Raw genomic sequence first — 23485 nt, forward strand, 5'->3', positions numbered from 1 at the left:
TAAATACCCCTTAGGGATAGCACGCTGCTCTGCATAGCATACATTCGTATTCAGCTGGGCAGGTTGAACCAATAATGTTGTGAATCTCAAGAGTCCTGCTGTTTGTACCTGGCAGCCTGACATCTGCTTGTATAAGACATAGAAGCGGGGAATCTAGCGTAATGTGCACGTTTGGTCTTGCGTGTGCACAGAGGCGAACTTAACCAAAAGGGAGAAATCTGCAGCATTTCATCAGGATAGGTGAAGACTACTGGAGAGGCGCAGAGTCGGGGAGGTCGTGCAAGTATTTCCTTCAATGTGCACATGTAGTTGCACAAGACTTGAGTGGACCCAGTTGCATAGTTATGTTGGCTTCCTTAATTACTCGGGCTAAGATGGGGCAGCGGCGTTGGTTTAAAATATCGCAGAGTAAGACTTAGTTTCCAAATATTTTTGTTTGACTGTAAAGAAAGAGAGATGGAGCAAAACTTGATTAAACTTCTGTTTTATTGTGCACTTATCTCCTGGACTGCCACGGGGTAGGACCTTGGCCTTGTTATTAGCCACACCTTGAGCTGAAGCATGAATGGTAGGAGTGAAAGCATATTGAGAGCTTTATTCTTGGCCTAGTTTGTCTGCACTGCTCCAGTCAGGAAGGGCCTGGGCTTCCGCCCATCAAGCATTTAAAAGAACAAAATGGGTTTTGGAGGTAGGACAACTTCACTCCACGGTTTTTTTTAATTAAGCCATCTCCTCATTTTGTAGATCAAGATGTTTTGCTTTCTCCAGGATAGTGGGTAGCTTAAGTGGAAGCTAACGGGCCCCAAATGAGGTGTTGCGAGTGAGCTGGTGTATGAAAGGGAATACTAATCCAAAGGTTGTCATGGCATTTCTTTAAAAATGTTGGATTTTACACATTCTCCTATCATGTGTGCTTCCACGCACCAGTGCTGTGCTAGTGTACCATGCACTTAAGAAATAAAACGGGTGCATCTGTTCTTGCTGCCAGTGCCTGGGTCAAATCATAAGGCTCTGATGCTTGGTGAGAGAATTTTTTTACAACCTGATTTAAAAATCTTTCCCGCAGAATGGCATACGGTCCGATTGCTGTTGCCCCGATTGCAGAATGAATCCGTGGGGCCTGCTTACAAGTTAACATATTGCTTAGCTCGAGGAAAACTGGAGCGAAACAAATTACCCATCTGAGTTGGATTCAAAGTTTTGGAGAAAGAGCAATTTGAAAACATTGTGCAGTTGCCTCCTTCGATAACGCATACGACGCACCGAGTGATGAATGTTCCAGCAGATACGAGCTTTGCCAAACAGCTTCGGGTGAAAAGCCAAATACTGGAAAAATAAAGTCTGGATCTTTTAAGCACAGAGCGAAGCATGCAGCCCCGCTCACATTGGCTCTCCAAGTGTGTGCAAAGCCCTGCGCCAGGGACTTATATCCATTTCCAGGGCTGGGGGTCCTGGGATGCTTCATTAGGATGTTCCCTGGCACCGTTCTCCAACAGCGGAGACCCACCCAAAGGCACATGGGTTGCAAAGGCTTTAAACTATGAGTCCCGAGGAATAGAGCCTGGCTCTGGGCTTGTAGATTCAGTCTCTTTGAAGATGGTCTTGGTTGTCAGGCTGTTTGCAAATTCATTGGGTGAGTTGGTCGGTCGGCTGTGCGGATAAGGCTCTTGGCCTGATGTTGTTCTGGGAGACGTGAGCGTTTGACTGGTGCAACTTCTCAGCAGAAAACCATCTGCATGTAAGACCAGGCACTTCACTAATGATTTGGAAACAAGCTCGAGATGCAATTACAAACCACCCACTCCAGCTATTTGACCATAAGCCAGGATGAAAGTCACTAACTGTGCTTAATTGACAGGAAATTTCTGAATGACTTAAAAAAAAAAAAAAGAAAAGATTAGTTAAAAAATTATTTTATCCAATCTAGTGAATGAGGGTAGGAGGGTTCTGGACCGTGGTAATTGTCTGCAGTGTTTTAAGTAGTTGAAGAACAAAAAAATAGCTTGCTCGTCACTTGACTTTGCTCATGTGAAATCCCGTGTGCAAGAAACGGGCTTGAGACAAATGCCGAGATTGGTGCCAAAGCACGTCTGTTAACAGCTTTTAATTGTCACGTTTGACAAAATGTAGCGGCATGGACAAATTGGGATTTACATGATGAAACCACAGAGGTGATGGATTGCTGTGGTGACAAGGAGCGCTAGAGAAAGTAAATACATTTCACAAGATAAAAGGAAGGTCTTCGAGTGCATGTACTCTCATTGTAAGCTTTTCCAAAGTATGTGCGGCACAATGTACTACCTGAGCTGGCATTGCCTCGAGTAAATCCTCTTCAGCAAACAAGCTTTCTTTGGAACTCTGCTTTATTAGAAAGGGGATTATTTGGTGTTGAGGGTCACTCTGGAGTCGAGTTTGAATGAACTTGAGTTTCTTTCCAAGATAAACACAACCCCAGAACAAAGCGGATCGGGGGTTATGGTTACACACAATTGTGCTTTAAGAGCTTGCACCTGGCATTGTGGAGGGTGCATGAAAAGCTTGTGAAGAATTGCCAGCACTGCATTTGGCTCGTCCTGCCTCAGTTTCACAATCGGGCCGGACTTGGTACTGGCCTTTTGCTAGGAGCTTGATAAGGTTTTCATTGCGGTAGTATGCAGCAGTTAAGCATTTGCTGCTGTGGCAATGAGGTATAATTACTTAATCTCCACTGAAACAGTCTCTTAGAGCTGATCTCTACTTGTATCTTTTGGCTGGATTTTTTTTTGGTTGAAGGCAAAAAAAAAGGCCAAAAGATGGATTCGTTGACTCCCTTATCTCCGGCTGCATCTTGCAAAATACTCTTGCGTTCACTTGTTCCATAGTATAGCTTAGTTATGATAAAGGCATGACATTGCAATGGGTTGAAGTTGGCCCAGTTTCGTGTTTCCTCAGCTCTGCGTTGGTTCGAGACATTTGCAAGAATACCCGGGGGGCTTCGATTGCAAAATGGAGAGCTGGGCATGGAAATCCCCCATGTAGCATCTGAGCAAGCAATAACGGTCATGATAAAAAGAGAAGTATCTTTAGTGCAACATCTGAAGGTGTCTTCTGTTTGCAATACCCTGCCTGTGTATCCTCCAAAATCCATAAAGGATATGAAACCTCAAAGGAAGAAACAGATCTAGCGAAGGATGCCGCTAGATTCCTCTTGCATCTGCCCAACGCTTAGGTGATGAAACGGGAAGGGCAAGCGCTCCAAACGCTGCCTGCAGGCACAGATGATGCGCCATCCTGAAGGCAGCATGGTGATATCTCCAGCGAGAAGGCGCTTGCCACTGAATGCAATGAAATAGGAGGAATTTTTTTTGTCAAAGGAAGAGTTGAACTCGGTGACCCCAATCTCTGGTTGTGGGAATACTGTGTGGGTTCTCCCCAGAATAACTTAGGCAATTATAGCCCATCTGGCTGGCAGATGATACCTCTGCAACTTTCTGTTTTTGGTTTTTCTGCCATAAATCATCTGATTTGGCTCTTCTCCATCATTCCTTCTCCGTGTTTGAACTGGTTCCTCGTTAAGGCAGAGCTTCTTGCCTAATAAGCTGCTTTGTTGTGGAACGTATCCCCCTGCTACATCTTTCAAGTCCAGCCTTAAAATCCAAAGATTCTTCTTTCCTCGTGAGTCGTTGCTCATACTTCTGCTCTCCTACTTTCTGCAGAGCCAAATTGCCTTTTGTTGGCCTTGATTTTCTCTGTAGTGAGCTTGAACGCTCTGGAAGTAGCTGTATATTGGAACCAATTTATGCAAGTCTTTATTTTTTAACCCAGAGATCGTTCCCAGAGCAGGAGTTTCACAAGAGGCTTTTTTTGGTTGGAACCAGATGCGTGTAACCAAGTCCCTTGAGGACCACTCATCTTCTGGAAGTGTTGGAGGCTCATCCGAAGGCACCAATTTTGTCGTGGATCGACACTAAGGAATATTGCTTAATGCACGGGTGTTCGACAGACCCTTGCTTTCTTTTAAGGAAGATGATCTGAAATTATGGCTGGGGTTGAACTAGATGACCTCTGAAAGTCCCTTTCAGCCCCAATTTTCTATGGTTCTGTATGCGATGGATGGCCAGAAGACATATTTCTATGAGACTAGGAGGCATCGCTTTGCTGTTCATTGTTGATTTGCGTTTTCAATGTTATTGCAGTGTTGGCTATCACACAGCCCATGTAACAGCCATCGTTTCTTGGCAATGAGGCGTGTGGATCCGTGCCATTGGGTTTCTGTTTTCTGAAGACGTGGAGGCAGACTAGGGCTGTCTATCAGCATGGGGGAAATATGGTTCCACATAGGAAGAGTTGCCCAGATTTCATCTCTCTTTCCAGCTCTTCCTCCTACAGTATAAAAACATTGGTTTCCATCTCCAGGCCCTCAGGGTCTATGATTATGAGCAAAAGGGACTGCCTTTCTTTGCTGGTCCCTGGGGTTTCTTTATACCCCCGCTCATCCGTAGGGAGTGTATCATGATGGAAAAAGCCAGGAAAACAAGGGAAGTCAGAAACTCTTATGTCCCTCCCTATAACTAAATGCCCACAAATGCTTCTGAAAATGCTGGTGATGGGGATAGCATCTTGCAGACTCAAGAGGTCCGTGTCTCTATACCTTCCTGGACGACTTTCTTAACCAAACCATGTCCAGGAAAGATGAACGTTAGGGAAGAGTGACGCAGTAGGCACAAAATCAGATAGCGCACCGGTGTTTCACTTCCTGGCGAAGGAACTTGGTCTCCCAATAATAGATCTGTTTTCCTCCTACCTGAATCGCAAGGCTTCGGGGATCCCCAGCAAGATGGTAAATGCATGGCCGCAGCTGGCTTGTCGCGAAGAAGACTTCCCACCCTTTCATCCTCTCACCAGAGCACTGCAGAGGGTCGGGGGAGATGCTATAGTCATCGTACTGGTAGACCTGTTGTAGCCAGGGAGGTCTTGGTTCATCAACCTTCTTGATGAGCTTCTCATCTGCTTTCCTTCTAGACAAAGTAGTATGGTGCAAGGGCATTTGATTGTGCATTGAAATCAATTCAATTTAAGCCCAGCTGACTGGTCCTTAAGTGGAGCTTTAGAAGTGAAAGAGGTGATTCAGGAGAGAGGATATCTCCACACATGTATTTTCCAAAAAGAAACCTCCTAACTCATTGTATTTCATGCTCATGCTTATCTTGCTGGGATCCTATGACCCCAGCTGACTTCCTGCCCTTTGGGCGGGGGGCTGGACTTGATGATCCTCCGAGGTCCCTTCCAGCCCTAATGTCTATGAAATCTATGAAATTTAAGAGACCTGAACTTTGGCCGTGAATTCTCAGATTTCTTCGGCAGCCTGACAAATAGTTGGAAGAAGTTTTTCAACTATTTGAGTTAGTCTAATAAAAGATATTAGATTTGCCCAAAGAACCTTGTCTGCAGATTTCTTCAGAAAGATGGTTTTGGACTTGGCCTGGCAGGTTGGACACGTGGGAAGATGAGCTTCTGCTCTGTTTTGCATCCTGAACACAGCAGGTAAGCAGAGGATTTCTCTTTGCTCAAATGTGCAGCATTTTTGAGAGCATCTTCACTTCTTCATGAGCCTGAAGTTCTCAGAGCCCTTTCCTAGGATCTTTACCTGGTTCTCATGTCATCATGGGACATCCGCTCGTGAAGGTGTCTCATTATTTTCCAGCCATTAAGGTGGCCTTTTCTAAAACAGTTGTGTCAGTCTGTGGGTTTTGCAAGTCAGGAGCAGCATTCCTGGCATATCAACGAATACGGTGCTTTTGCTAGAACAAACCTTAGTCACTGCAAGACCTACACTCATCTGGTGGTGCCAAGATTTAAATAAATGAAAACTTCTTTCCAGGTTTCTGAACTTTGTCATCAAACTTCTCTTTCCAGTCCTCTAGCAGATGATACTGCTTGCTGCATTTTACCAAGTGACCACAGCACGTGTCGTGTTTTTACCCCCCCCCGCCCCCAATAAAGCAATCCAAAAATTAAAACCCTGTCTTTTTTCTTGGCTCATACTCACAATTTATTGTTTAAAAAATCTTAGTCCTAGTGTTAAAACACTGGAGAGATTTATAGATTCATAGATTCATAGATGTTAGGGTCGGAAGGGACCTCAATAGATCATCGAGTCCAACCCCCTGCATAGGCAGGAAAGAGTGCTGTGTCTAGACGACCCCAGCTAGATACTCGTCTAACCTCCTCTTGAAGACCCCCAGGGTAGGGGAGAGCACCACCTCCCTTGGGAGCCCGTTCCAGACCTTGGCCACTCGAACTGTGAAGAAGTTCTTCCTAATGTCCAGTCTAAATCTGCTCTCTGCTAGCTTGTGGCCATTGTTTCTTGTAACCCCCGGGGGCGCCTTGGTGAATAAATCCTCACCAATTCCCTTCTGTGCCCCCGTGATGAACTTATAGGCAGCCACAAGGTCGCCTCTCAACCTTCTCTTGCGGAGGCTGAAAAGGTCCAGTTTCTCTAGTCTCTCCTCGTAGGGCTTGGTCTGCAGGCCCTTGACCATACGAGTTGCCCTTCTCTGGACCCTCTCCAGGTTATCCGCATCCTTCTTGAAGTGTGGCGCCCAGAATTGCATGCAGTACTCCAACTGCGGTCTGACCAACGCCCTATAGAGGGGAAGTATCACCTCCCTGGACCTATTCGTCATGCATCTGCTGATGCACGATAAAGTGCCATTGGCTTTTCTGATGGCTTCGTCACACTGCCGGCTCATGTTCATCTTGGAGTCCACTAGGACTCCAAGATCCCTTTCCACCTCTGTGCCACCCAGCAGGTCATTCCCTAGGCTGTAGGTGTGCTGGACATTTTTCCTCCCTAGGTGCAGCACTTTGCATTTCTCCTTGTTGAACTGCATCCTGTTGTTTTCTGCCCACTTGTCCAGCCTATCCAGGTCTGCTTGCAGCTGTTCCCTGCCCTCCGGCGTGTCCACTTCTCCCCATAGCTTTGTGTCATCTGCAAACTTGGACAGAGTACATTTGACTCCCTCGTCCAAGTCGCTGATGAAGACATTAAAGAGTATCGGTCCAAGGACCGAACCCTGCGGGACCCCACTGCCCACACCCTTCCAGGTCGAGACCGACCCATCTACCATGACTCTTTGGGTGCGACCCTCCAGCCAATTCGCCACCCACCGGACTGTGCAGTCATCCCAGTCACAGCCTCTTAACTTGTTCACCAGTATGGGGTGGGATACCGTATCGAAGGCCTTCCTGAAGTCTAAGTATACGACATCCACCCCTCCTCCTGTGTCCAGGCGTTTCGTAACCTGGTCATAGAAAGAGACTAGGTTGGTCAGGCACGATCTGCCCGCCACAAACCTGTGCTGGTTTCCCCTCAGCATAATTTGTCCTGCCGGGCTCTCACAAATGTGAGCCTTGATAATTTTTTCAAAGACTTTACCAAGGATGGAGGTGAGACTGACTGGCCTATAGTTGCCCGGGTCCTCCTTCCTCCCCTTCTTGAAAATGGGGACCACGTTAGCCCTTTTCCAGTCCTCCGGGACTTGGCCTGTGCGCCACGAGCATTCGAATATTCCCGCCACAGAATTTAGCTGTAACCCTTCTTGTTTTAATACACTCTACACGATTGCTTAATTGATGCTCAATGGTCTCTGGAGTGTATGGTCTCTGGATGCTTGTATGGTCTCTGTTTGGGGAGTTGCACTTAGGCACACAGTTGTGTTGGCGTGAAGGTAGTTTGGTCGAGTCATGTATGTCCACACCAGGCTTGCTTTTTATGTGACAGTTGTTTCACTTACCAATCTGAAGCTTTGCCAAAGAGCAAATAAAATGTGAATGACCACGCGTCACTCTTGAAAATAGAACTGCAGAGGGTCTCCGGTTGTCATCGCCCACTTCAGATACCGGTGTCGGGGTGAACATGAGCAGAAGACCTGGAACGAATTAGCTGAATTTGTTCCCTGTCCCGACTCTGCTGTGAAGTGCCGAAAGCTCAGCTGTAACTTCATTGAGACATGAAAGCAGTCGTATTATTTAATGTGGCTGAGTACTTGCTGTAAAGTAACCTGGGTATAATGTTGTAGTGTGCAAGGGTTTGGAGCTGGAGAAAAGCCTGCCCAGAGAAGGAGCAGGATGGAGCACGGCACTTGGCGAAGGAAGAAATCGGCAGCTGTGATGTTTCCTGCTGGTCAATTAAAGAGGGAGTTGGCAGTACCTTGGACATAAAAGTTTTTGCTTTCCATTGCTCAGGCTCTTTTATTACCTTTTTTTGAGCCGTTCTGAAGCTTCCACCTTTTGCATCAGAGGTTGCTTTGTTTGTAGCTGCATCCTGGGATGGGCCCGGGCACTTTGTTCCAGTCTTGGATTGCTTGATCTCACCCTTTTTTTTTTTTTTTAATTCCCCCTGGAGTCCCAGCTTCATTAAGAGCTGGGACGTTAAGGTAAGGTTGTTTGGGAAATGCTGGATCTACTGTCACCCATCTTCTGAGCACTTGACTTTGCAAACTAACAGACGTGGTTTAATGTTGCGTTACCTTTTTTGGTTGGCGCTGTTCCATTTTGATTTAATTTCTGTAGCAAAAGGACCTCCTAAAGAGCCTTGCACCCCCAAGGTGTGGTGTGTAAAACATCTTTCTGCAGTCACCATGGTTTAAGGCAGCTGAGCTGCAGCCAGGAAACCAGACCTGACCCTGGGGTTTCTCCTCCAATGGATGGTCTTTCCTAGAGTGGTGCAAATGTGATTTCTTTTTGTGACCGACATGTAATTGCCGTCTCTTTTCCTCTTTCTCTCTCAAAGGTGAACCCGACGCCCCAGGGTACCCGAGCACTGCTGAAAATGATGTACTGTCCACATTGCCGAGGCCTCGTCTCCGTAAAGCCATGTTACAATTACTGCTTTAACGTCATGAGAGGCTGTTTAGCTAATCAAGGGGACCTGGACACAGAGTGGAATAACTTCATAGGTGAGACGGTAGGGGCTACAACCGAGTGCGCAAGTAGGTGTCTGACGGCTGCTACCTGTGCAAGCTGCCTTCGCGGCTGGTACTGAAGATGCTCCTTTGCTTTTTTACACAATGACCGTAACTACTTTGTTTTAAGTGGCTGTAAGAGGTACCAAGATGGTTGCATTGCCTCCTTATCCTGCAAACCTCTGCACCACAATCATTCTCCCACTCACGTTGTTTCCCAAGGACACCGACTGACAATGTACCAGTCACCAATAGAAAGGCCAACCTTTTTAATGGGGGGAAAAAAGTAGGCTGTATGGGCGAGAGACCAACTGCATGCATCTGGGCCGCTCTTCCGGTCTGGGTCCTCCCATCTACATGCAGTCCTGTCTATACTTCTGTTTGGCTGTGGGGCGTAGCCTGGACCTGGCGTGCTATCCAGGAGCGGTGTTTATGGCCCAAGACTGGTCTAAAAGAGAAATTCTGCCCCAAAGCAATGTGTTTTGTGATGGAGATGTGCAGTCTCCCAAGACTTCTCACCCCCCAGATGTGCTTAACAAGGCTCACTGTTTTGCACCGGTAGGTGAGAGACTGTAACCCGCTTTCCCCTGTTTGACTGCAGCTTCCCCTCCTTATAATGCATCTTCTCTAAAGCATCTGCTCTGTCCCTTTTCTATGGCAGCGGCATAACCTCTCCCTTTGCAAAGCATAGAGGCACTTTCTTTTTGTGGCTCCCCTTATCTTTGGGCTGCCCTTCCCCACCCTCCTAATCACACTCCTGTCTTTCCTAAAGACTCATTCCTTCCAGGGAGTTCCTGATCCTGCCTTGAGACAAGGGCCTGTGCCAGAAGACCTCACGAGGTCTCTTCCAGTCCTGTTTTCTCTGATAAGAGTTGAAGGCTGGCAAAGGTGATGGATATGCACCGAGCTTCAGAGCAGACCAGGTCTGCACCGTCTTGCAACTCGATCTCTGGCTGTTCATCTCCATGTTTATGGGCCTCTTTGTTCGTCTTGTCAAATTGAGTTTGCAACGTCATATCTCATTTTGGGACGGATTTTGGTGGTGATGTGCCTTTGCCGTTTCTGGATATAACTGATATTATCCTGCCCCCCAAATGCTAATGCTTAGAGCATGTTTTCAAGAGGAATCTGGATTTTTGTCAGACACTTCCTTAGGGACAAGCACCTCTCTCCTTATAATGCAGATTAAAGCACAGATGTGAAGTATACTGCACCATTGAGAAGGCACCGGTGCATTTCTATAGCAATGAGACATTTGAAGACGTATTTGCATAGGAAAGATTTCCCACTCATTAGGTTGTATATGTAGGGGAAAAAAGGAAGTGTCTGGTAATTGGCATATTTTAATATTTTAAGCCAGATTTTCATTTAAAAGCTATAGTTATGCCCCGTTCTTCTAAACACACATTTTTTGCTTAATTGTCCACATTAACTGGATATATGCACTGTGTTTTCAGAGGAAGGTTTCGCCTGCATGTTTCATGGAGGGAGCTAATTACCACTTTAACACTATTTGCAAGTGCAACATTAAATTAGGCTTCAGAGAGATCCTCAAGAACACTGACACTCTCTCCTGAGAACATTATTTCAGCCACAATGGTAGCTGAAATAGCTTAAAGCTGGAAGACATGCAGACATCTAGTCCAAGTAGAAAAGAGGAATCCCATGAAAGGGAAAGCATAATCCCAGAAAACAGACAAAAGCACAAATAGTTAATTGCTATAGGTTGTATGCAACTAAAAAGTAAAGTCGGGGAGAGGCGGCGAGCCACGTTAGATGAACGAGAGTCTTCGGGATTTGCATACAAAAATCCCAATTATTACACAAGACAAAATAAACAGATTGGAAGTGTTATTTCTCCCCAAATAATCCCCACCCGCCATCCCCAAATGTTATCTGCCCACTCACTGCTTAAGTATTTGATGTTATGCTTGCAAATGCATTTACTGCCAAAACTCTTTGTGTTGCTTGTTTCTGGGTTGGTTACTTTTGCTGCAGAAGGCAGACTTTGAAAACATTAAGATGTGCTCTCTGTAGACAAATTTTAAATTATCTTGTTTGCTGCAGAAACAGAAAGGATTCATTAATCAAGAGGCAAAATGCCACATTTTAATGGATCTGTGTGAATATTTTCCGTTAGGAGTTGACTAGTTCTAAGCACTCGCAAACGGAATAATTGAGCAAATGCTGGGAATTTGATTTGCCTTCAGTCTTAATTTTCCAGTTTTGCAACACAAACTATACAGAAAATAACAGAGGATTTACTGGGGTTGGGGGCACGTATTAGTGTGCTAGCCTGTAGACATGTCCCCTGCGTATTGAATATTGAAGTATGAGAGGACTTCAGATGATGGGCTGCCTTTGCTGCCCGTTTCCTGTCTGCATGCTTAACAAAACCAGAATTTTAGAGACCATTTTTTAACGATGGCAGGGCTTATTTTTGCACGTGCTTTAATTGCACGTCTCCTTCCCTTTGCTTGTCTTTGTTTGCCCAATACTTGCGTACCTAACTCACGTGGGCGTGTAGTCCCTTGGCAGTCGGTAGGACCGTCCAGGACCTGAGACTGAAGCTCTGGTAGACATCCTCCCAGGATCAGGCCTCCACGTGTGTGCAGCCCAAGGTAGAGCCTTTTTGGGAAAACCTGATACGATGTTGGAGTGTATTTCCTACAAGGTTTATTATAATCTCTTCTGTCAACTAACCACCTTTTAAATGACTTCCCAAATGTATTCTTGGCGCAGTTATGCAGCAATTAGACAGGGGCATACTTTGCTACAAATAAGCTGCTGGAAACCCCCCCCCAGCCTGAATGAACAATGCTGATCTCCAGTGCCTTTTCATGGTTTTTTCTTTTTTTTCCACAAGGGTTTAATTTACTCTTAGATGGTAAAATTCGGTCTCAATGTACATCGCTCTAGTCCTACTTTGTGTGCCAGGAGCTCCTTTTTTCTCTCTCTCTTTTTTTTTTTTTTAAATGACTATTGTTAATGAATGGTCAAGGCCCTCCCCCCCTTTACATCGTGGGGTTAAGTCTGAGAACTGCCTTTTGTTCTTCAAGTCAGACAGTGAAGCTGAAGATGTGGGTTTCTGATTATTGGTGGCACAATGCAAAAGAATTGCTTTCCTGAGCAAGAGCAGGCTGCTTTGTTGCTGTGGGTCATCTCAATGCCAGTAGCGAGCACAAATTTATGCAGGAGGAAAAGGCTCTTTAAGGGATGGAGCGATATGTTTTTTCAATTCACTCCTGTCTCCGCCGTGCGGAGAGGAAGCGAGGGCTTTGCCGTAAAGCGGAGCTCCGTGCTGCGTTTTGCACCCTGCCGCCCTTTTGTGGGGCACGTCGCACACTCATTCATAAATGTCCCTGATTTTGAACCAGGTTGTAGCCGCGTTGGTCTAGAGGAAAAGGCACTTCAGACTTGGAGTAGAGATGATCTCTTGTATTAGACCAACAAGTCTTTTGCAATTAAATAATTTTTTTTTTTTTGTGCAAAAATCTTGTTGGTTTTAATAAAAGAGATCGCCTTTACTATGAGCCCTGATTGATTTTGAACCAGGGGAAGCTTTCTCAGAAGGCTGCTTCTCCCCACCCCCCTTTTTGCAATGAATTACGGATAGGTGCAACTCGTTCCCTATCACGTACCGGTATTTTGACTCCTAGCCAGCTTTATTCATGTCAAATGTTGCTGCCAGAGAGAATTTACTGTTAGTTATGATTGCTGGCAGGACACTAGCCAGTTCCTAGCAGGAGGTAGGAACGACTCGGATATCCCCCAAATAACACTGTGGCCTAGATACAGGTTTCTCTCTTCCTTTCTTTCTTTCTCTCCTTTTTTTTTAAATTTTTTTATTTTAATGAAAGTTTATGTGGTTTAGTGCTTCTTGTCAGGATCTATCACTGCTACTGAAGAGCTACAGTTGAATATATTCTCCAAGGCCAATTATTACTTTCCTTATCTTTTATAGCCAGCTTTGGCAGCTCTGCTGGAGGCCGAATGCATTTTCTATATCAGCAGTCAAAGCGGAGGCTGCATTCCTTCGCTGTGATACATGTAACGCCATGGCACCATAAGTAACAAAGGCCCCAATTCGCTCTACATTCCCATGCTCTTGTGTATGGCCTGCCCGGCTCAAAGTTTACAAAGACGCCAAACAGCCAGAAGAATTGGGGTTTATGTTTCCTTTCAGTCTTTCACAAACACTTTATTGATCTGGGGCCTTTCCTGGCCACTCGGAGAATTAAGTAGTTACAAAATGGAATGATTTTCTTGTTAAAAACTATACACGATGCGTGTTTATTATCTGCCCATTCATAATATTTTTATCTGAAGCGAGCGGCGTCCTCCAAATTACGACGGGATGCTCTTTATGGTGCCTGCAACCCCCCAAAAGCTTTGACAGTGATGAACACATTTAAGTTGTGCTCCACTTGTTTACAAAAGTCTCCATTTGCTAGCACATCAAAAGCATTTTTCTCTCCTCCGGCACAATGGTATATTCATGCTAGCAGTCATTACTCAGAGATTTGAAGCATCACTTTATTGGAGCCCACCACAATACAGTCTAAGACTCTTTGTTTCATTTGTTATTACCTTTTTGGGGGGAAAAATGCATTTAGTTGAGACCTGTTTGCAGTCCCTGATGCCTGAATTCCAGCCATGCTGTTGCAGGAGCTCTGTCATTATTGCCGTGTGTGTGTGTGTGTGTGCGCGCACGCGCACTAGCACTCTGTGTGTGTGTGTGTGCATGTGTTTTCATTTCCTATAGATTGCAGGAGTACTGGCATTAATGCTGTGTGCTGGTGGGGGGATGTTTTAGCTGTCTTTGCATGTATGTGTTTGCATTTCCTATAGATTGTAGTGGACTGGCCTTAATGGGGGGGGATGTGTGTGTGTAAATGTCTTATTAGCAGCCTTTGCATGTATGTATATGCATTTCCTATAGATTGTAGCAGCTCTGGCATTAAAGCTGTGTGTGTAATTAGCAGCCTTTGCATGTATGTGTTTGCATTTCCTATAGATTATAGCTACTCTGGCATTAATGCTCTTTTGTGTGTGTGTGTGTGTGTGTGTGTGTGTGTGATTAGCACTCTGCATATATGTGTTTTACTTCCTACAGGTTGTAGGAGCTCTGGCGTGCGTGCATGTGTGTGTGTTAGCAGTCTTTGCATGTATGTATTTGCATTTCCTATAGATTGTAGCAGCTCTGGCATGAATGCTGTGTGTTTGTGTGTAATTAGCAGTCTTTACATGTATGTGTTTGCATTTCCTATGGATTGTAACAGCCCTGGCCTTAATGCTGTGTGTGGGTGTGTTTGTGGGTGGGTGTGTGAGCAGTCTTTGCATGTATGTGTTTGCATGTCCTATAAGTTATAGTTGCTCTGGCATTAATGCTCTGTGTGTGTGTGTGTGTGTGATTAGCACTCTTTGCATCTATGTGTTTGCACTTCCTATAAGTTGTAGGAGCTCTGGCATTAATAGTGTGCATGTATGTGTGTGTGTGCATGTTAGCAGTCTTTGCATGTATGTGTTTGCATTTCCTATAGATTGTAGCAATTCTGGCATTAATGGTGGGTGTGTGCATGCGTGTGTGTGTTTGTGCACATACGTGGACATTTCTGTTTCCTATAAACTGTAGCTCTCCCCAGATTTGACTGCTTAAATATTAGCTCTGTGTCTGAACTGAGAGAGACGGAGAGAACCCGCTCCTGAATGGTGCACGATTGTCAAGGTTGAAGTTAATTGCAGTTTAAATTAACCGTGCGCACCAAACTCTAATAGCAACCCCTTGGAGAGGATTCCTGATCTGTGTTAGCTATTGCCTATTCAGTCAGCCAACCCCCAGAAAAGACCTCTACAGATTTATTTGTATTTTGAAGAATTGGGTTTATGGGGCTGAAACACTTCCTCTACAATGGTTCTTTTTAAAATGTACAGGTATCTTACTTATACCGGGATTTTTATTTTAAACAGAGTGATGCCAAAAAGTCTTCATAGTTTTATAGTTTGTAGGGCAAGTTGAGCAAGGCTAAAACCTGTTTAATAAATGGGATCTCTTTATAGGCCTTTAAGCACTAATATAAAAGCACAGAAGTTTTCTGCCCCTGATAAAGGGACTACGTTCCCTGAGAAGTACTTGAATTCAGCAGAAATTAATTGTTTGAACGTGAAACGCCCATTGCTGCGTAATGGGAGTGAACAGCCGTATCATCGGTGTTGAGAGGGAAATCTTGCACGGCCTTTTTTGTTAGGGACCATTGCAGTCGTGGAGTCTGACCTCCTGCATAATGCCCAAACCCTACGGGTTCAACACAAATCGTTGACAAAATTGCAGGTTTGTGACCGTCTTCTGACAAAATGAGGGAAGGAGATGGGAAAGGGCAGCAGAAACGACTGGGATGGAGGGGCTGACTTGGAGTTAGCGCTGCTTTGGCGTGGCTAACAGCCGCCTGTTTGGTAACATCAATCTGCAAATATTTGAAGTGTGTAAACACCGAAGAGGGAGGTGACTGATGGCCCTAGCATGGTATAAGGGACACTGGGCATGTGTGTTACAGGAGGATTTGAATGGAAATATATATGTTGAACGTGAAGAAAAACTTCCTGCCAATAATAACTGCCTGAATGATGGAGATGCCTTAGCTAGCGGACACGTTTAATGTTGTATTTGACAAATACATGTGTATCGGGGAATGATCGTGCGGTGACAGCCGCCATCCGTCTTTTTTCATCTCCTTGCCCTGAGTGATACAGGAAAGCAGACCGTTAGTCCCAAGCTTTTGGCTGTGGTCTCATGTAGTGTCCTTGTTGCGAAGGATGCAAGCCAGGGAGCAGAAACCTTTGATTCCTTGTGCGTGCAAAATCCTTCCTTTTTATCAAAAGTCCCAAACTTCAGTTTTGTAGTTCCAGGCACTCTTGTCTGCTGTCTTCCTTTGGGATGAATAATAAGCAAGCCAATATTTTTGTCCTAATGCCGAAAATTATTTATTGTGTAACGGGAAGATAAAAGCCCGTTGTTATAAATAGAGGTTTATTCTAATGCGGGTAGTTGTTGTTGGACTGTGTTAGAGAAGTGCATTAGAGAAAACTGTGATTGTTTTCTCTGATCAAATATAGATTTTGCTGCATGTAGTTTGCATTGTGTTTCTAACATTCGGGCCTAAGCTTTCATCTGCATCCCTTTACTTTTACTTGCTGGAATAAGATCGAAAAGCCTGAGCATAGAGCACGTTTCCTCAAGACGCATGCCGATCAGCAGCGGCATTTCAACAGCTCACTCCTGCACTCACGTGTCGTCTCCTCTGTTTTTGGCAGCCGCGATAGGTCTCTTATCCTTGCCGGCAGCTGTCCCACCGATGAGCGAGATTCCTTCGAACAGATTTCTTGACCGCGCGAAACACGCGATTGTCCAAGTGCGATGGCATGGAGTCTCAAAATGCAATGTTGGGTTGCCTTTTTAAGAGCGATACGCTAAAAGACAGCTGGGGAGAGGGTTTCTTTAACTGGAGACTTTGCTTTCAATGGGCCGCTATTTGTACTTGCCGTGTGCCATGCTTGCCTTTCCTCCATTAAAACACTTTGCGTCTGCCTCTTTCCACGTTAGATTCCATGTTGATGGTGGCCGAGAGGCTGGAGGGCCCTTTTAACATCGAGTCGGTCATGGACCCGATTGACGTGAAAATTTCCGATGCCATCATGAACATGCAGGAGAACAGCATGCAAGTGTCTCAGAAGGTAGAACGTCAATGTGGCTTAAAGAGAAAATCCTGTTTTTATTTCTCCAGCACATGATATTCATCTCCGCTAATGGAAAATGTCGCCTTAAATGCTTTTCTTGTGTTTTTAGCACTATTTTATTATTTTTGCATGGCACAGTCGTGTTTGATTGATGGTATTTGGATAAGAAACGTAAGGGAAGGTCTTGTTTGAATGCCTGTTTTCTAAAGCGACTTCATTAAATTACATAGGTTTTCCAAGGATGTGGGCAGCCAAAAACACTGGCCCAAGGCCGGACCTCTCGCTCGGTTTCTGAGAGCGGTTTCAGCGCTCGCTTTAGACCCTACAATCCAGAGGAGCGGCCGACTACAGCTGCTGGCACGAGTTTAGATAGGCTGGTGAGTGCGTGTTGACCTGTCGAATTGCCACAGAACAAGCTCTGTTCATAATGCACATAATGTGCTTTGTCACCCCCATGGTTAGCTTTGGCAGGCCTAAAAGGTAGCTTTTCCAGGTGAAGGTTTTAAATGAATTAAGAAGAAAGGGTGTGCATGTCTGCGTGTGTGTACACACGTGCACGGCAGTCTGCCTGTTTTCCATTTTGTCACCTTAAAAGCAGTGGAGGGAAATCGCAGGGATCTGAAACTCTTGAAAGGATATAATCTACTTACAGGTCTAGACAGGAACTAAATCAGCACTTGCTTTCCAGGTAAATGCTTGTTTTACTGGCTTCCCTTCTGAAAGAGAGACTTCTTGAAAATCTGGGTTTAATTCTATACTGAAATAATAAAATAAACCCAAACAAGCCCAGAGGCTGTTGAGTCTGATGTGACGACGCCAACCTGCGTGCATTGAGGTTCTGGCTTATGCGTAGCTATTGTGATATAACTCCATTTCCAGCTTCCTTTGCGGGGATGAGCTTTGATGTTCTGCTTTCTTGTTTTTATTATTAGGTCACTGATGTAAAGGAAAAGCTGAAGCAGGCCAAAAAGTTTTGGTCCTCTCTGCCTGGCAACATTTGTAACGACGAGAAGATGGCTGCCGGCAGCGTCAACGAGAACGAATGTTGGAACGGGAGTGCCAAGAGCAGGTTGGAAGGGTTGACTTAATTCACTGTCTTTTCACGGGACGCAGTACTTCAGCCTTTCAGAGTCTGCCTGGTTGCATTTTGGCTGTCTCTGACTTTGACTTTGGTACCTCTCTTGGGTGCCCATCATTGTACTTGCGTAGTTCACACCATCCTTTCTTGGACAGGGCAATGCTCTTATCTTCATTTTACAGCTGGAGAGCTAAGGACACACAAGGAACAACGTGGCAAAGGGGGGGATTGAATGTGGGTGTCTAGTGCAGTAACCCTTGGACCCTTCTGCTGTTCATCTGGCCAGTATCTGCTTGGGAGGTAGCTTATGTAGGGCACGTACATTAGACAAGAAACCAAAGTGTTTCTGACAAGCAGGCCAGGAAGAAACTAGCTCTTCCCGTTCCCAAAAGCATATGATGATCCTCAGCACATTCTTCTCCGGTGCCAGCTGTGAATACCCAACCTGGCTTATTATAGTAGACTAGGGGAGACGCATGCACTTGGACAGCTTTGTTGGCATTTCAGGTCTCATCCTACGCTGCCAAAGCCAGGATAGAGCTGGGCAAAATTTTTCACACAATAATTTAGGTTGAAAGATAGCCTTAAAATCCACTTCTATTCAAAAGGGCTATTAAGCAACCGTTTCACACATGAGGCATGTTCTTAAGTCTAATTGACTGGCCTCCTCTGGGCCCGTGGGCTTTGGAGTATTTGTTTCAGTGGGACTTAAGCAAGCTCCCAAAGTTAAGCACGTACTTACATGCTGCCTTGGATGAAGATGCTGTCTTGCGTTGGGAGCTGCTGTCCGAACGATCAGACTTGCATTTTTCCAGAGCAAGTCTCCCATCAGGTAGATTAAGAGGAAAAGTGAATTCTGTCAAATTAGGCAGACGAGGTTCTTTGGGTAAATGTGATATCTTTTATTAGACCAACTCAAATAGTTAGAAAAATTCTCCTTTGCTATTTTCTGCTATTTGAGCTGGTTTAATAAAAGGTATCACATTTACACAAAGAGTCTTGTCTGCTTATGTCTTTAGATGAACACGGCTACAACCTGTACCCTTTCTATCCAAATTATTAGTTGTCAGGTTGATATGAAGCAATGAATTCTCTCTCAATTTGTTATTGAAATCCTGGATAAATAAAGGTCTTTCGCTCTGTAGATGAAGATGATTTTTCTTGCAGAGCATAAATTCTCATTTGAGCATGATCATTCAACACTTAAAACCGAAGAGCTAGACTGCATCTTTCTACCCTGTGTTGCTTCAGAACCACGTATTCCCACGAGCCGCTTGTTGGGCTGATCCTGGTCAAGCCAGGCTAATAGCAATGCAATCCTCCTTTTAAAACCAATAAGGAACAGTGCTTTGTGATACTCGATGCCACAAATCTGATTACACAAATAATCCGCTTTTTGCTAGAGTTAGGAAAATTGGATATTCAGTCCTTTTGTACGATTTCAGTTCACTGAGATCTTGACTCTTAGCCTGAGACTTAACACTAATAGGTCCAGACTTTGATGTCAGCCGTGCCAGCGCAAATCCTGAATACCTCTTTCCCCATCGGTGGATTTTCCAGGTTCAGACTGGTGTAATTAAGATCAGACAATGTTGTTCCCACTTCATGTCTACGGGAACGTCATGCAGTCGTGAAGTTGAAAGATCAAAATGCTTTAATCAGTGCCCGAATGGGAAAAAACCCCATTCTGGCCTTTATGAGCTATTTTATTTTAGGAATTCCAGGCCTTTTTGGTAGCAAAGAAAATCCTGTTTCCCTTGTGCCCTGTCTGAAGCTTCCTTAGCCTGACGAAGGGTTTTTGAACCTGAAAGCTTGCTTAATAACTATTCACCAACCATTTGGGTTGGTCTAATAAAAGATATCAAATTCACCCAAGGAACCTTGTCTGCCTAGGCCCGTGTTTGAGGCACGTTAAGAAAACTCTCCAAATCCTTGAAACGCTCTTCCTGACAACATGCATCCTAATAATGGCCAACTCTACTTTTCAGGTATGACTTTGCAGTGACAGGGAATGGCTTAGCCAACCAGGTGAATAATCCCGAGGTAGAAGTTGACATCACAAAGCCAGATATGGTGATTCGTCGGCAAATCATGGCCCTTCGAGTAATGACTAATAAAATGAAGAACGCTTACAACGGAAATGACGTCGACTTCATTGACCTAAGTAAGTATGGCTCGTCTTTGGATGGTGTTGCCTTGTCTGTCCAGAGGGAGGTGATATGAACGGGGGATCCGTTACCTAGTGGTGGAGGGCAGAGAAATGGGGTCCTTTGCTGAGCCCACGGGGAAAACTTACTGTGCCCAGAAGTGGCACCTTGGGACGTGCCACGCTGCACCCCACCGGCCGTCCCTAAGCCTAGGAGCAGTTGAGCTGTGCGTGCAGTTGCAACCTCCAGTGGGTTAATGAACTTGTTGGCCCTGTTGCTTTGCAGTGCTAACTGGCCCAGCCAAAGCTTTGTGCGGATGCCACAGCACCACTCCCATTGCGGCGGCAGCTTGCTGGAGCACAGAGTACTTGAGGCAGGCATGCCAAGTTTGCACTGTAAACGCATTCCCTGGGATTTGTCCAGTATTTTCCTGGTCCGGTACAAGACGCTGCTTAAGCATGCGTTTCACTTAGGCACGTACGCAAGGAAGTCCGCCCTTGATCCTAGAGATGCCGCGACTTCGATCGGGTTTCCGCAAACATCCGAAATGAAACCTTTTAGTAAAACCAAGACTTGTTTTTCCTAAGTGAGGCGGTTTTGCGCAGATCCGTGCGGAGGGATGCAAATGAAGTGCGTGTGTTTTCTGTAGGTGACGAGAGCAGCGGAGAAGAAAGCGGAAGCGGCTGCGAGCTGCAGCAGTGCTCTCTGGAGTTTGAGTTCAATGTGACTGAAATTACTGGAAACGCCAAGAACGATAAAACTGCAAACACTTCTGCTGCCACCAGTCTTGGTCTATCAGCAACAGCCTTCTTCTTTAGCATTTTGTGCTTGGCCTTGCAAAGACAATGGAGATAATTGTGCAACCTAAGTGGGGAAAAAAGACTATTATCAAAGTTAAAAGGCACCCATTCTCACTTTTATACCATCTAGTGACTTTGCTTTTTAAGTTAATGGACAACATTGTACAGTTTTTACTATGTTGCCACTGATTTTAAAGTATTGATTTTTCTTGTCATTCGCTATTCTGGGAACAACAGGGACTTGGACTATTAGTCTGTCCTGTTCGCCAAGAATCCGTGTGAAAGGTGGCTAACAAAGTGTATATACAGACCTGTAGTTAGCTCTGCTTTTGTGTTTTTATCACTTTTCCTTTTTTTATTTTATTTTACCACATTTCTTATGGAAAAAAAAAGCAAAAAACAAACAAAGGAAAAAAAAAAAACCACCCCAGAGTCCTATCTTGGCATGTGACAAATATGTGTTTCTGCAATCTGAAATATCTGTACAGAAGCAAGTTTTATTTATCATGGTATCTTATGGGCGGGGGGGAGGGATGGGGGGGACAGGGACAATCGCCCAACAAGCAAAAGATGTTTCATGTACTTCCCATTTATCCATGTTATGTTAGTTGCCTTATCAGGAGGGAAATGGAAGCAATTTGTCTTTATTATACAGTAGACCGAACGTGAAGGCATCATGGGTCTATCCACCGTACGCGCCATTTGCATGAAGCATTAATACCAGGAGCAGGTTATACTTCCTTTACAGGACATTTGGCTACATTAGAAGAGACCCCGAGGATACCGAAGCGAAGAAGCGCGGCCCGTTGTTCCCCGAGACTCTTGCAATTCACTGTAATCCCCGTAGCTTCAGTCCTGTCGTGCCCCCCAGTAGGTGTAAGGCATTAAACGTGTAAAGTTGGAAGCAGCTCGTGTTTTCGGGGGTGCAAGTGCCAACGCGTGTCTTGTCTGCAGATTCGTTTAGACGAATGTCGATGACTTTTAGGGATAGTTTGTTTTTGACGTGGCGGTCTTTCTCCCCGGGGATGAAGACCAGCCGGTATGGCAGCCACTTGTTGCGCTGTCATCCGAGCGGGTTTGGGGCGCTGTAGCTCGAGGGTTACACCCGGTAGGACGGGGACGGCGTCACTCGAGAGCATCGGTGCAGCTCGGGCAAGGCCCTGAGCGACCGCAGCGCAGAATCTCTTTTTCCGGCTGGAACAGCGTTGTGTCAACTCAGAAATAAACTCAGTATATATATTTTTTGAAAAGGAAGAAATGAAATAACTTGAAAAGTGTTACAAAACAAAAAGTCTTCAGAAAGACTAAAAATTTTTCTGCAAGTCTCTTCCTGCTTCAGAGCGCCGTCAGAAGCCGGCGGGGCCCTCCCAGGCGCAGAGAGAGGGCTTGTGATTGATTATATTCCAACCTTGCATTGTAAGGATAATTTTCTATTTTTATACTGAAACGTTAACTACTTGTTAGCTCAGGGTCAGCATTTTCTTCAACTTTATTGTCACACCAAATTTCTGCAAAACTTATAAAACCAGAATATACTTGGCTGATATAAACAATCCTGGAAGCTTAATTTTACTAGAAGTAGCCAGTTATTTATTAAAACACGATGTTGGTAGAATAGGCATATTCTGGCTAGATTATTTTTCTTCAGAAAACCAATCATGGAAGCATAAAATTGAGAAGTTATAAATTTTATGTGTGGGAAAAAAATGGATTGTAAATAGCTAAGTTGCCTTGTGAGGCATTGGAAACTGTACTGATACTTAGAAACTACCTCAGTTCTGAGGAATTTCCTTTCTAGCTTTGAGTGCTATTACATTGACTTGGTAGAAATGAATCTGGTCTCCAATATGTAGCTGAAAGAGTTATCCCTGTAGACCTTGTTAGATTGTTTTTAATTTAGAGGATTCAACTACATCCAGCTGTTTTTCTTTCAGCGAAATTCCCTAACAAAGAGAATTTCTGAATTAAATATTGCTGGTGGTTTCCATGACTTTTACTGATTTGTTTGGTTTCATGGCTTTTTTTTTTTTCTATTGCCCTTTAATTATTTAAATGGTCCTACCCGTTTGAATTTTAATCCTGCAGTAAACAAACCTTAGATGCACTCCCCTTGTCAATACATTGCAGCACGGCCTGGCTGCACAACCCTTCTGGCTCCTTCCCAGCTGGCAGGCCAGCAAAATTAAACTAAGGGAAAAAAAACTGAACTTCATCAGAGCTCAGAGAACGAGATGGAACAAAAGCCCTTGTATTCAGAACAGCTGACTTCTCCAAGAGCTCCGGTTTTGGGCGTACAAGCGTTCGCATGTAAGAAAGTTCCCTGTAAATGCTCCTGTTTTCAGGCAGTCTGCCCACTCTGCACCTAGGAACGAAACCCATTTCTGAATTGAGATTTATTGGTTGCCAGCTAATTGCTTACTAATTATTATTCATTCGTTTGGTAAAAGAGAACAATGCAAAGACCTGACGTGAGTTTTAAATGTGTCTGGTGACGTAACAACCCTCCGCTGAGCAAAGGACGAATTGTCAACTGGGGCTACAGAAACCAGAGTAAACGTAAATGTAGAACGAGACGAAGTTGTCTTCCTGCTTTTATTTGGTGTTGTGTGTGATCTTGGTTTCCGGGTGTCAAGTCATTATGGCACCTGACTGCCTAAACTTGCCAATTGGGATGCCCTGATAGCACTGTTAGCAACCAGAGACCTACCTATCTATCTATCTATCTATCTATCTATCTATCTATCTATCTATCTATCTATCTATCTATCTATCTATCTATCT

At 44.7% G+C, this 23485-nt stretch overlaps 1 protein-coding gene across 1 annotated transcript in view; it reads left to right on the top strand.

Annotated features, from left to right (window-relative positions):
• The window catches only part of GPC4 (glypican 4), a 98241-nt gene extending 74964 nt beyond the window's left edge, over positions 1-23277 (top strand). The window contains exons 4-9 of the mRNA XM_019492796.2: positions 8774-8939; positions 16546-16676; positions 16910-17056; positions 17612-17748; positions 19746-19921; positions 20554-23277. Coding sequence (XP_019348341.1) covers positions 8774-8939; positions 16546-16676; positions 16910-17056; positions 17612-17748; positions 19746-19921; positions 20554-20759 — 963 coding nt within the window. The 3' untranslated portion in view covers positions 20760-23277. The remainder of the gene's footprint in view (positions 1-8773; positions 8940-16545; positions 16677-16909; positions 17057-17611; positions 17749-19745; positions 19922-20553) is intronic.
• Positions 23278-23485: the final 208 nt, after the last annotated feature.

The sequence above is a fragment of the Alligator mississippiensis genome, chromosome 8, assembly GCF_030867095.1.
Source record: "Alligator mississippiensis isolate rAllMis1 chromosome 8, rAllMis1, whole genome shotgun sequence".
Taxonomy (NCBI): Eukaryota; Metazoa; Chordata; order Crocodylia; family Alligatoridae; genus Alligator; species Alligator mississippiensis.